Raw genomic sequence first — 13,934 nt, forward strand, 5'->3', positions numbered from 1 at the left:
ACCAACTACTAATCATAACACACTAACCAGTATGAGCTTCAGCAAACGCCCACTTCAATTATTAATGAATCCTGGCAGCTGTCTCTGTGTGTTAGAGTATCTATCTGTGACAGCTGTGTCCAGACTGTAAGCTGTGTGTTAGACTATCTATCTGTAACAGCTGTGTCCAGACTGTAAGCTGTGTGTTAGACTATCTATCTGTGACAGCTGTGTCCAGACTGTAAGCTGTGTGTTAGACTATCTATCTGTGACAGCTGTGTCCAGACTGTAAGCTGTGTGTTAGACTATCTATCTGTGACAGCTGTGTCCAGACTGTAAGCTGTGTGTTAGACTATCTATCTGTGACAGCTGTGTCTAGACTGTAAGCTGTGTGTTAGACTATCTATCTGTGACAGCTGTGTCCAGACTGTAAGCTGTGTGTTAGACTATCTATCTGTGACAGCTGTGTCCAGACTGTGTGTTTAAATCTGTGGGAGGTGACAGACATGTCTATCTTCAGCTGTGTCCCTTCTGTCAGACATGACGTCCCTTCTGTTGCTGATTGCCCGGGGAATAGGTCTGAGACTAGCACCAGCCCTGTGTTGTGGGACTGAAGAGTGCTGGAGCAGGCTGACAGGGCCTTCAAATGGCAGCAGGCGCCGCACCCGTAGGCTGGGTGAACTCAGGGGCATGGCTGTCTGGCAGGTGGGCAAGGCTCTTCACAGCAACCACCCATCATCATGACCTGTGCCAGGCTGACAGCTCCCTGTGTGAGCCAACTGTTTACAGTGATCCTAGTGCCAACGTTTGGCATGGAGAGAGAGAGAGCAGGGTGTGTGTGTGTGTGTGTGTGTGTGTGAGCGTCTAATGTGACCGTCTAATGTTCAACTGTTCTGCCTGTGATTATTATTATTGGACCATGCTGGTCATTTATGAACATTTGAACATCTTGGCCATGTTCTGTTATAATCTCCACCCGGCACAGCCAGAAGAGGACTGGCCACCCCACATAGCCTGGTTCCTCTCTAGGTTTCTTCCTAGGTTTTGGCCTTTCTAGGGAGTTTTTCCTAGCCACCGTGCTTCTACACCTGCATTGCTTGCTGTTTGGGGTTTTAGGCTGGGTTTCTGTACAGCACATCAGCTGATGTACGAAGGGCTTTATAAATACATGTGATTTGATTTAACGTGGTTATTTTATGTTTTTTTGTGTGGGTGAGGAACAGGTGAGAAACCAGACACTTTACTGACCTACAGTTATTCTAAACATGTGTGTATTCCTTTCAATTGGTCGGCATTGGTTTTGACAAACTAAAAAGGAAATAGCAATTATTCTGAGTACATTGCTCTGGGGTGAAATGACGGGGCCATTGATTGTAGAGCTGTTCATTTAGACTGTGGATAAACCAGATGGACTTTGAAATTCCAATAAAAGCCATCTGGTACTGATGCAAAGCAAACATGACCCATCTGGTACTGATGCAAAGCAAACATGACCCATCTGGTACTGATGCAAAGCAAACATGACCCATCTGGTACTGATGCAAAGCAAACATGACCCATCTGGTATTGATGCAAAGCAAACATGACCCATCTGGTACTGATGCAAAGCAAACATGACCCATCTGGTACTGATGCAAAGCAAACATGACCCATCTGGTACTGATGCAAAGCAAACATGACCCATCTGGTACTGATGCAAAGCAAACATGACCCATCTGGTATTGATGCAAAGCAAACATGACCCATCTGGTACTGATGCAAAGCAAACATGACCCATCTGGTACTGATGCAAAGCAAACATGACCCATCTGGTACTGATGCAAAGCAAACATGACCCATCTGGTACTGATGCAAAGCAAACATGACCCATCTGGTACTGATGCAAAGCAAACATGACCCATCTGGTACTGATGCAAAGCAAACATGACCCATCTGGTACTGATGCAAAGCAAACATGACCCATCTGGTACTGATGCAAAGCAAACATGACCCATCTGGTACTGATGCAAAGCAAACATGACCCATCTGGTACTGATGCAAAGCAAACATGACCCATCTGGTACTGATGCAAAGCAAACATGACCCATCTGGTACTGATGCAAAGCAAACATGACCCATCTGGTACTGATGCAAAGCAAACATGACCCATCTGGTACTGATGCAAAGCAAACATGACCCATCTGGTACTGATGCAAAGCAAACATGACCCATCTGGTACTGATGCAAAGCAAACATGACCCATCTGGTACTGATGCAAAGCAAACATGACCCATCTGGTACTGATGCAAAGCAAACATGACCCAGGCCATATTAATATAAACTGAGATGGACTGCATTCCAAAACTGCTGGGAGAATAAATCACCAGCCAGTCAGGTTTTCTACCGGTGTTTGGCTGAAGGCAGGTGCTAATTTCTGGTTGTTTGACCCACCTCAGGCAGGTAGTGTGGGTTGGCCATCTTGGTGGTCATGTAGAACCTGAATTTCTTGTTGTAGTCAATGTCGGAGTCTCCAAGGCGGATGAGGGTGCGGCCGCCCGCCACAAACGTCTGCTTCAGCAGGATGGGCTCCAGAGCCGGGTCCACAGTCTCCTTCAGCTATTCACACACAACCAGGACACAAAATGGACGCCACGCTGGTCAGTTTTACCATTCTTCCTGTTCCAAGTCAACTCACCCAGGTCTCTTTGCTAACTCTAGACCCAAAATGGAGGTTAGAACTGTCCCCCGAGACTAATCTCCATGGTGAATCGTGACATACAATGGCTGCCATAGTACTGACCTCCTCCAGCAGTACGGGCATGCCCATGCGGATGGCGTTCTCCAGGGTTCGCAGGAAACCAGAGTCGGTCAGCTTGATCACCTTCAGACCGTTCTTGGTCTCCTTGGAACGGATCCAACGGTTGGCCTGGAGACGGACCAGACACAGTTGTATAAAGCATTTCAAATGAGGGATTATTTGTTTAGTTTCAGGTCGGTTGTGATTGTGTAGCTACGTCATCCCAACGCCACAAGGGACAGAACTTCCATATTGTCCCTTTATAGTATCCATGTGACCACCATTGAGGGGTCATGTCATTTCCTCTCATACCAGAAAGTCACTATGTTGCCCATGACACAGGTGTCAAACTCAATCCACGAAGGACCGAGTGTCTGCAGGTTTTCGCTCCTCCCGTGTACTTGATTGATGAATTAAGGTCACTAATTAGTAAGGAACTCCACACACCTGGTTGTTTAGGTCTTAATTGAAAGGAAACAACTAAAACCTGCAGACACCAGGCCATCCACGGAATGAGTTTGACACCCCTGGTGATTGATGAACCCGGCAGGTCAGAATCACTCTCATCGACATGAATGAAAACTGACAAACAGAAATGCACTACATTCGAGTCAGTGGACAGACAAGCCGTGTGTGTGGGAGTCAATGAAGTGTCCCCATGCTAGGCTGTCAGCAAGCCTCCCTGCCTCTCCCCATCTCAATCGCGGCCTGTGCATGGCAGACAGAGACCAGTCAACAGACCGCTCCCTGGGGCAGAGGCCCAAAGAAAGAGAGGAGAAGGAGAAAGGAACAAAAGATGACAGGAAGCAACATAAGAGGTGTCAGGGGACTGGAGCTGAGAGTCAAACTACAGAGTGGCCAAGCGCATGGAGTCTGTGTGTGTGATTACAACACAGAGAGAGTGGGAATAGTCTTAGTGTCTCAGGGCTGTTGTCTCCGTGGTGATAAGGGAATAGTGTTAGTAATAGAATAGTCAGGGCGATTGTCTCCTGTTGTTGCCTTGTTCCAGGCTGCTGGGGTCTGGGAATGGGAGTCAGGGTTTGTTCCAGGCTGGGGTCTGAGAATGGGAGTCAGGGTTTGTTCCAGGCTGGGGTCTGGGAATAGGAGTCAGGGTTTGTTCCAGGCTGGGGTCTGAGAATGGGAGTCAGGGTTTGTTCCAGGCTGGGGTCTGAGAATGGGAGTCAGGGTTTGTTCCAGGCTGGGGTCTGGGAATGGGAGTCAGGGTTTGTTCCAGGCTGGGGTCTGAGAATGGGAGTCAGGGTTTGTTCCAGGCTGGGGTCTGGGAATGGGAGTCAGGGTTTGTTCCAGGCTGGGGTCTGGGAGTCAGGGTTTGTTCCAGGCTGGGGTCTGAGAATGGGAGTCAGGGTTTGTTCCAGGCTGGGGTCTGGGAATGGGAGTCAGGGTTTGTTCCAGGCTGGGGTCTGGGAATGGGACCCATGGTTTGTTCCAGGCTAGGGTCTGGGAGTCAGGGTTTGTTCCAGGCTGGGGTCTGAGAATGGGAGTCAGGGTTTGTTCCAGGCTGGGGTCTGGGAATGGGACCCATGGTTTGTTCCAGGCTGGGGTCTGGGAGTCAGGGTTTGTTCCAGGCTGGGGTCTGAGAATGGGAGTCAGGGTTTGTTCCAGGCTGGGGTCTGAGAATGGGAGTCAGGGTTTGTTCCAGGCTGGGATCTGGGAATGGGAGTCAGGGTTTGTTCCAGGCTGAGGTCTGGGAATGGGAGTCAGGGTTCGTTCCAGGCTGGGGTCTGGGAATGGGACCCATGGTTTGTTCCAGGCTGGGGTCTGGGAGTCAGGGTTTGTTCCAGGCTGGGGTCTGAGAATGGGAGTCAGGGTTTGTTCCAGGCTGGGGTCTGAGAATGGGAGTCAGGGTTTGTTCCAGGCTGGGATCTGGGAATGGGAGTCAGGGTTTGTTCCAGGCTGAGGTCTGGGAATGGGAGTCAGGGTTCGTTCCAGGCTGGGGTCTGGGAATGGGAGTCAGGATTTGTTCCAGGCTGGGGTCTGGGAGTCAGGGTTTGTCCAGGCTGGGGTCTGGGAGTCAGGGTTTGTTCCAGGCTGGGGTCTGAGAATGAGAGTCAGGGTTTGTTCCAGGCTGGGGTCTGGGAGTCATGGTTTGTTCCAGGCTGGGGTCTGGGAGTCAGGGTTTGTTCCAGGCTGGGGTCTGGGAGTCAGGGTTTGTTCCAGGCTGGGGTCTGGGAGTGGGGTTTGTTCCAGGTTGGGGTCTGGGAGTCAGGGTTTGTTCCAGGCTGGGGTCTGAGAATGGGAGTCAGGGTTTGTTCCAGGCTGGGGTCTGGGAATGGAACCCATGGTTTGTTCCAGGCTGGGGTCTGGGAGTCAGGGTTTGTTCCAGGCTGGGGTCTGAGAATGGGAGTCAGGGTTTGTTCCAGGCTGGGGTCTGGGAATGGGAGTCATGGTTTGTTCCAGGCTGGGGTCTGGGAGTCAGGGTTTGTTCCAGGCTGGGGTCTGGGAGTCAGGGTTTGTTCCAGGCTGGGGTCTGGGAGTCAGGGTTTGTTCCAGGCTGGGGTCTGAGAATGGGAGTCAGGGTTTGTTCCAGGCTGGGGTCTGGGAATGGGACCCATGGTTTGTTCCAGGCTGGGGTCTGGGAGTCAGGGTTTGTTCCAGGCTGGGGTCTGAGAATGGGAGTCAGGGTTTGTTCCAGGCTGGGGTCTGGGAATGGGACCCATGGTTTGTTCCAGGCTGGGGTCTGGGAGTCAGGGTTTGTTCCAGGCTGGGGTCTGGGAGTCAGGGTTTGTTCCAGGCTGGGGTCTGAGAATGGGAGTCAGGGTTTGTTCCAGGCTGGGGTCTGGGAATGGGAGTCAGGGTTTGTTCCAGGCTGGGGTCTGGGAATGGGAGTCAGGGTTTGTTCCAGGCTGGGGTCTGGGAATGGGAGTCAGGGTTTGTTCGAGGCTGAGGTCTGGGAATGGGAGTCAGGATTTGTTCCAGGCTGGGGTTTGAGAATGGGAGTCAAGGTTTGTTCCAGGCTGGGGTCTGGGAGTCAGGGTTTGTTCCAGGCTGGGGTCTGGGAGTCAGGGTTTGTTCCAGGCTGGGGTCTGAGAATGGGAGTCAGGGTTTGTTCCAGGCTGGGGTCTGGGATTGGGAGTCAGGGTTTGTTCCAGGCTGAGGTCTGGGAATGGGAGTCAGGGTTTGTTTGAGGCTGAGGTCTGGGAATGGGAGTCAGGATTTGTTCCAGGCTGGGGTTTGAGAATGGGAGTCAGGGTTTGTTCCAGGCTGGGGTCTGGGAGTCAGGGTTTGTTAAAGGCTGAGAATGGGAGTCAGGGTTTGTTCCAGGCTGGGGTCTGGGATTGGGAGTCAAGGTTTGTTCCAGGCTGGGGTCTGTGAGTCAGGGTTTGTTCCAGGCTGGGGTCTGGGAATGGGAGTCAGGGTTTGTTCCAGGCTGGGGTCTGTGAGTCAGGGTTTGTTCCAGGCTGGGGTCTGGGAATGGGAGTCAGGATTTGTTCCAGGCTGGGGTCTGAGAATGGGAGTCAGGGTTTGTTCCAGGCTGGGGTCTGAGAATGGGAGTCAGGGTTTGTTCCAGGCTGGGGTCTGAGAATGGGAGTCAGGGTTTGAGCCACAACACATTACAACACAACTGTTATTTTAGCAAAAAACCCTGGTCATCATAGCCAATACAAGAATAGAGAAAATTACAACTAGAAATACAACTATACAAGTAGCTTATTACAAAGTATAAGATGAATAACTATTTGCAACACCATCGCATATAAAGGTACCTGTGATTAAAAGATGTTATAGAATCTAAATAGAGTATTTAAGTAGAGGACTGAATCCAGAAGAGATGAAAAGTGTGGTAAGACAAATACTTTTGATTGGTTGAATGATTTAAGACAAAAAGCACTGATTTGCTGTCGACTGGGTCACCTGATCCTGAGGGTCGATCATGAGTGGCCAGCGGCGTCCACGGGTAACCAGGATTCCATTCTCAGTGGAAACGGTGTCCCGGGGCAACCCCTCGGCGTTCCACAGGCGGATCTCATAGGGGTCACCCAGGATGTTGATGAGGCTGAAGCTGGCACTGATGGGGATGCCCAACTCCTGGCATCGCACAATCCACTGGTCTATCAGCTACACAGACACACACACACACACACACACACACACACACACACACACACACACACACACACACACACACACACAGCCACACACACACGCACGGCCACACACACACACACACGTTTATCAACAATCAGAGCCTTGTATATTCAGGATGAATGGACATTCCCAAGTCATCTGACTCCATAACGATCTGCCATAACAGAGACAGTGGTAGTATTGACAGACAGTATAGAGACAGTGGTAGTATTGACAGACAGTGGTAGTATTGACAGACAGTATAGAGATGGTGGTAGTATTGACAGGCAGTGGTAGTATTGACAGGCAGTATAGAGACAGTTGTAGTATTGACAGACAGTGGTAGTATTGACAGACATTACAGAGACAGTGGTAGTATTGACAGACAGTGGTAGTATTGACAGACAGTATAGAGACAGTGGTAGTATTGACAGACAGTGGTAGTATTGACAGACAGTATAGAGACAGTGGTAGTATTGACAGACAGTGGTAGTATTGACAGACAGTATAGAGACAGTGGTAGTATTGACAGACAGTGGTAGTATTGACAGACAGTACAGAGACAGTGGTAGTATTGACAGACAGTGGTAGTATTGACAGACAGTATAGAGACAGTGGTAGTATTGACAGACAGTGGTAGTATTGACAGACAGTATAGAGACAGTGGTAGTATTGACAGACAGTGGTTGTATTGACAGACAGTACAGAGACAGTGGTAGTATTGACAGACAGTGGTAGTATTGACAGACAGTATAGAGACAGTGGTAGTATTGACAGACAGCACACAGACAGTGGTAGTATTGACAGACAGCACATAGACAGTAGACGTATTGACAGACAGCACATAGACAGTGATAGTATTGACAGACAGCACATAGACAGTAGAAGTATTGACAGACAGCACATAGACAGTGGTAGTATTGACAGACAGCACACAGACAGTGATAGTATTGACAGACACCACATAGACAGTGGTTGTATTGACAGACAGTACAGAGATGCTGGTAGTATTGACAGACAGTGGTAGTATTGACGGACAGTACAGAGACAGTGGTAGTATTGACAGACAGTACAGAGACAGTGGTAGTATTGACAGACAGTGGTAGTATTGACAGACAGTATAGAGACAGTGGTAGTATTGACAGACAGTGGTAGTATTGACAGACAGTATAGAGACAGTGGTAGTATTGACAGGCAGTGGTAGTATTGACAGACAGTATAGAGACAGTGGTAGTATTGACAGACAGTGGTAGTATTGACAGACAGTACAGAGACAGTGGTAGTATTGACAGACAGTGGTAGTATTGACAGACAGTATAGAGACAGTGGTAGTATTGACATACAGTGGTAGTATTGACAGACAGTATAGAGACAGTGGTAGTATTGACAGGCAGTGGTAGTATTGACAGACAGTATAGAGACAGTGGTAGTATTGACAGACAGTGGTAGTATTGACAGACAGTATAGAGACAGTGGTAGTATTGACAGACAGTGGTCGTATTGACAGACAGTATAGAGACAGTGGTAGTATTGACAGACAGTGGTAGTATTGACAGACAGTACAGAGACAGTGGTAGTATTGACAGACAGTGGTAGTATTGACAGACAGTATAGAGACAGTGGTAGTATTGACAGACAGCACACAGACAGTGGTAGTATTGACAGACAGCACATAGACAGTGGTAGTATTGACAGACAGTACAGAGACAGTGGTAGTATTGACAGACAGTACAGAGACAGTGGTAGTATTGACAGACAGTACAGAGACAGTGGTAGTATTGACAGACAGCACACAGACAGTGGTAGTATTGACAGACAGCACATAGACAGTGGTAGTATTGACAGACAGTACAGAGACAGTGGTAGTATTGACAGACAGTACATAGACAGTGATGGTATTGACAGACAGCACATAGGCAGTGATAGTATTGACAGACAGCACATATACAGTGGTAGTATTGACAGACAGCACATAGACAGTGGTAGTATTGACAGACAGCATATAGACAGTGGTAGTATTGACAGACAGCCAGACAGACCCAGTGGGTTGAGGTGAGTGAGAGTCATTAAGCCAGAGTGCCAGTGTGGGCAGGGAGGTTGACACATGGTCTGCCTCTCCGTCTGGCCCGAGGGAGAGAGGTGGGCACACAGACACTGTCTAGAACAGGCAGGCTTCACTGGGTTTGGTTCCAATAGTGTACAGAGAACAGACGGCAATGTTTAGACGCAGACGCAGGGCGCAGAAGTAGAGTGAAAGTATATAACAGATAGTAAGAACCGTGTATAAAGCTACATCTCTATAGAGGCCATACATACCAGGTGTCTCCACTGCAAGGGGAAGGCTATGTAGTTTAGAATGGTTATAATGCAACATACTGCGGTAGGTTATAGTGAGAATTAGCGGTCTGTATATAAAGGATGTACCAGTTGTCTATAGTCCATTGTGAAGGCTCCGTAGTATGCCACGCAGGCTGCAGGTTATAGTGAGAATTAGCAGGCTGTATATAAAGGATGTACCAGTTGTCTATAGTGCATTGTGAAGGCTCCGTAGTACGCCACGCAGGCTGCAGGTTATAGTGAGAATTAGCAGTCTGTATATAAAGGATGTACCAGTTGTCTATAGTGCATTGTGAAGGCTCCGTAGTACGCCACGCAGGCTGCAGGTTATAGTGAGAATTAGCAGTCTGTATATAAAGGATGTACCAGTTGTCTATAGTGCATTGTGAAGGCTCCGTAGTACGCCACGCAGGCTGCAGGTTATAGTGAGAATTAGCAGTCTGTATATAAAGGATGTACCAGTTGTCTATAGTGCATTGTGAAGGCTCCGTAGTACGCCACGCAGGCTGCAGGTTATAGTGAGAATTAGCAGTCTGTATATAAAGGATGTACCAGTTGTCTATAGTGCATTGTGAAGGCTCCGTAGTACGCCACGCAGGCTGCAGCGATGAAGACGTTTCCCACCACGTTATGGATCTCCTGTTCAAACAGTTCGATGCTCTCCTGCCAGCGAACCTGCTCATCCCCCAGAGCTGCTGTCAGTTTCCCTGCACGGCCCAGCCTCGCCTCGGTCAGAGCCATGGTCTTAGCTGGGGGGGAGAGGGGGGGATAGGGTAAGGGGAGGGAGAAGGGAAGGAAAGTGAGGGAGAGGATGGGAGGCAGAGAGAGTTCATGTAGCAGACAGCACACAGAAGAGATTACAGTAGATTAGTCCTGACATGTTCCTGGAACTTTGGTTTGTCTTGGAAAACATTGTGGGAACTTTAAGCGCCAACATGATGGAAATCATGTGCCAAAATCTGTCAAACTCAGTCTTACCCAGACCCTCCTCTCAAACTCTTACCCATACCCTTCTCTCTAACTCTTACCCAGACCCTCCTCTCTAACTCTTACCCAGGCCCTCCTCTCTAACTCTTACCCAGACAAACTCTACCCAGACCCTCCTCTAACTCTTACCCAGACCCTCCTCTCAAACTCTTACCCAGACCCTCCTCTCTAACTCTTACCCATACCCTTCTCTCTAACTCTTACCCAGACCCTCCTATATAACTCTTACCCAGACCCTCCTCTATGACTCTTACCCAGACCCTCCTCTCAAACTCTTACCCAGACCCTCCTATATAACTCTTACCCAGACCCTCCTCTATGACTCTTACCCATACCCATACTCTCCTCTCTAACTCTTACCCAGACCCTCCTCTCTAACTCTTACCCAGACCCTCCTCTCTAACTCTTACCCAGACCCTCCTCTCTAACTCTTACCCATACCCTTCTCTCTAACTCTTACCCAGACCCTCCTATATAACTCTTACCCAGACCCTCCTCTATGACTCTTACCCAGACCAGACCCTCCTCTCAAACTCTTACCCAGACCCTCCTATATAACTCTTACCCAGACCCTCCTCTATGACTCTTACCCATACCCTCCTCTCTAACTCTTACCCAGACCCTTCTCTCTAACTCTTACCCAGACCCTCCTCTCTAACTCTTACCCAGACCCTCCTCTCTAACTCTTACCCAGACCCTCCTCTCTAACTCTTACCCAGACCCTCCTCTCTAACTCTTACCCAGACCCTCCTCTCTAACTCTTACCCAGACCCTCCTCTCTAACTCTTACCCAGACCCTCCTCTCTAACTCTTACCCAGACCCTCCTCTCTAACTCTTACCCAGACCCTCCTCTCTAACTCTTACCCAGACCCTCCTCTCTAACTCTTACCCAGACCCTCCTCTCTAACTCTTACCCAGACCCTCCTTCTCTGCGATGCTCTGGTCAAACTGGTCCTGGAGGATCTTAATCTTGTTCTGTACTTCCTGTAGCTGGGCCTGCTTCTCCTTCAGGGTTGCCATGGTAGCGTTCAGCTCTGTCTGCAGCCAGAAGGGTGGGATATAAAAACAAATACCTAATACTGTACTTAGGTGTGTGTGTGTGTGTGTGTGTGTGTGTGTGTGTGTGTGTGTGTGTGTGCCACTGACCTGTGCGGCGGCCAGTCTTTCTTTCTTGGGTCCGACCTCCTTGAGGACTCTGGAGTAGAGGTCCATGGCCCGGACCCACATACACATGGACTTGCAGGCCTTGGACACCTTTTCCACCTTCTCAGGGACAAAGTCTGGGTTGTTCACATACTTCTGAAGCTAAAAAAAACAACAACAATTAAAATCATCATTATTTAGTTTGTGTTCCAAACCGCACCCTATACAGCGTACTACTGTTGACCAGAGGCCTAGTCCCTATATAGTGCACTACTTTTGACCAGAGTGAGGGGGGTTCTGCAAATGCAGTGAGGGAAATACAAACAAATAATGAAGCCAATACAGGAAGACATGAATAGAAGATGATCAAAAAACAACAATGTCCAAAAGAGTTAGTGACCTTCTGGAGAATCTGGGGCTTAATGTTTTCCTTGTCATATTCCATCAGCTTCCTGAGGAAGTAGGAGTCACCCAGCACCTGCTTGGCACTGGACCAGTCTGGTCTGGAGAGGTGGGTGGGGGAGGGGGAGAGAGTGAGAGAGAGAGAGAGAGACAAAGTTGAAGTAAAGAGAGAGAGAGATACAGTGTGTATGTGTGCGTGTGTGTGTGTGTGTTGTGTGGTGTGTGTGTGTGGTGTGTGTGTGTGCACGTGTGTGCGTGTGTGTGCGTGCGTGTGTGTGTGTGGTGTGTGTGTGCACGTGCGTGCGTGCGCGTGCGTGCGTGTGTGTGTGTGTGTGTGTGTGTGTGCACGTGCGTGCGTGTGTGCGTGCGTGCGTGTGTGTGTGTGGTGTGTGTGTGCACGTGCGTGTGTGTGTCTGTGAGAGATACAGCTGGAGTCATGCTATCTAACAGGCCTGCTATGAGTACAGACAGGAAGCAGCAGAGAAAACACCAGCCACCGATCCAGATGACATATTATTCTATCAGACAGACAGAGACAAGAGGACATGATGAGTCTTCAGCAGCAGCAGAGTAGTGACTGACCTCAGCCAGTCTCCCATACTGGACCCTGCAGCTACCTTCTGTCTATGGGTCAATGACAACATGTAGGGTTTGTATGCAGGGATGGTCATGTATCTAGCCCAGTAGCCCGAGGCTAGTGCTGATCAGCTTGTAGAAAATGTACCCAACTAGCCCACTGGCTAGATACATTTTGTCTTTTTAAATAATGCATGGCCTAGATTTCGCAAGTTCCATCCCAGTGTGTCTGCATTGGGAGTCACTGGTACATTCGTATCAGTTGTTGCTACGTTAGTGATCCATACACTGGCAGCCTCATATGGCATTAAGTTCAACAATAATATGCTATTAGCTAATTCATGAGTTAACCCTTCATGGACTGACTTGTTGCAGAGACAATGATTACGTTATCAATCTGTATCTAAGCATCGTCAGCTCACTGACATGCAGCTGAGATACCTTCTCCCAAGAGAATACTGGTCAGTTATCATCCCAGCTGTGTATATACCCCCTCAAACAGATACCACGACGGCCCACAAGGAACTTCACAGGACTCTATGTAAACCATATATCCTGAGGCTGCATTTATTGTAGCTGGGGATTTGAACAAAGCAAATTTGAGAACAAGGCTACCTAAATTCTGTCAGCATATTGATTGCAGCACTTACACTCGATCACTGCTACTCTAACTTCCGCGATGCATACAAGGCCCTCCCTCGTCCTCCCTTCGGCAAATCCGACCATGACTCCATCTTGCTCCTACCGTCTTATAGGCAGAAACTGAAAGAGGGTGTACCCATGACTAGAACCATTCAATGCTGGTCTGACCAATCGGAATCCACGCTTCAAGATTGTTTTGATCTGACTGGGAAATGTTCCGGGCAGCCTCAGAGAACAACATCGGTCTATATGCTGACTCAGTGAGTGAGTTTATAAGGAAGTGCATTGGAGATATTGTACCCACCATGACTATTAAAACCTACCCTAACCAGAAACCGTGGATGGATCGCGCAAAACTGAAAGCGCGAACTACCATATTTAACCATGGAAAGAGGACTGGGAATATGGCCGAATATAAACAATGTAGTTATTCCCTCCGATAGGCAATCAAACAAGTGAAATGTCGGTATAGTGGAGTCGCAATTCAACAGCTCAGATACAAGACGTATGTGGCAGGGTCTACAGGCAATCACGGATGACAAAAAGAAAACCAGCCACGTCACAGACACCGACGTCTCGCTTCCAGACACACTAAACACCTTCTTTGTCAGCTTTGAGGATAATACAGTGCCACCGGTACGGCCCACTAACAAGGAATTGGGTCCTGTACTTTCTGACGGGCCGCCACCAGGTGGTGAAGGTAGGAAACATCATCTCCACTTTGCTGACCCTCAACACTGGTGCCCCACAGGGTGCGTGCTAAGCCCCCTCCTGTACTCTCTGTTCACCCAACAGCAGAGGGAGCACCCCCTATCCACATCGAAGGGAGAACAGTGGAGAAGGTGGAAAGTTCCTGGTCATACACATCACAGACAAACTGAAATGGTCCACCCACACAGACAGTGTGGTGAAGGCACAGCAGCGCCTCTTCAACCTCAGGAGGCTGAAGAAATGTGGCTTGTCACTTAATACCCTGACAAACTTTTACAGATGCACAAGCGAGAG

The 13,934-nt window shown here is 48.9% G+C and overlaps 1 protein-coding gene across 1 annotated transcript in view; it reads right to left on the reverse strand.

Moving 5' to 3' along the window:
• LOC112240824 (dynein axonemal heavy chain 6-like) overlaps positions 1–13,934 on the reverse strand; it is a gene marked incomplete at both ends in the record, with an annotated part of 94,357 nt that overhangs the window by 14,252 nt on the left and 66,171 nt on the right. The window contains 7 exon segments of the mRNA XM_042314035.1: positions 2,410–2,574; positions 2,759–2,884; positions 6,629–6,832; positions 9,731–9,927; positions 11,081–11,204; positions 11,313–11,471; positions 11,710–11,812. Coding sequence (XP_042169969.1) covers positions 2,410–2,574; positions 2,759–2,884; positions 6,629–6,832; positions 9,731–9,927; positions 11,081–11,204; positions 11,313–11,471; positions 11,710–11,812 — 1,078 coding nt within the window.

The sequence above is a fragment of the Oncorhynchus tshawytscha genome, unplaced genomic scaffold (assembly GCF_018296145.1).
Source record: "Oncorhynchus tshawytscha isolate Ot180627B unplaced genomic scaffold, Otsh_v2.0 Un_contig_1923_pilon_pilon, whole genome shotgun sequence".
In the NCBI taxonomy this organism is placed as follows: Eukaryota; Metazoa; Chordata; class Actinopteri; order Salmoniformes; family Salmonidae; genus Oncorhynchus; species Oncorhynchus tshawytscha.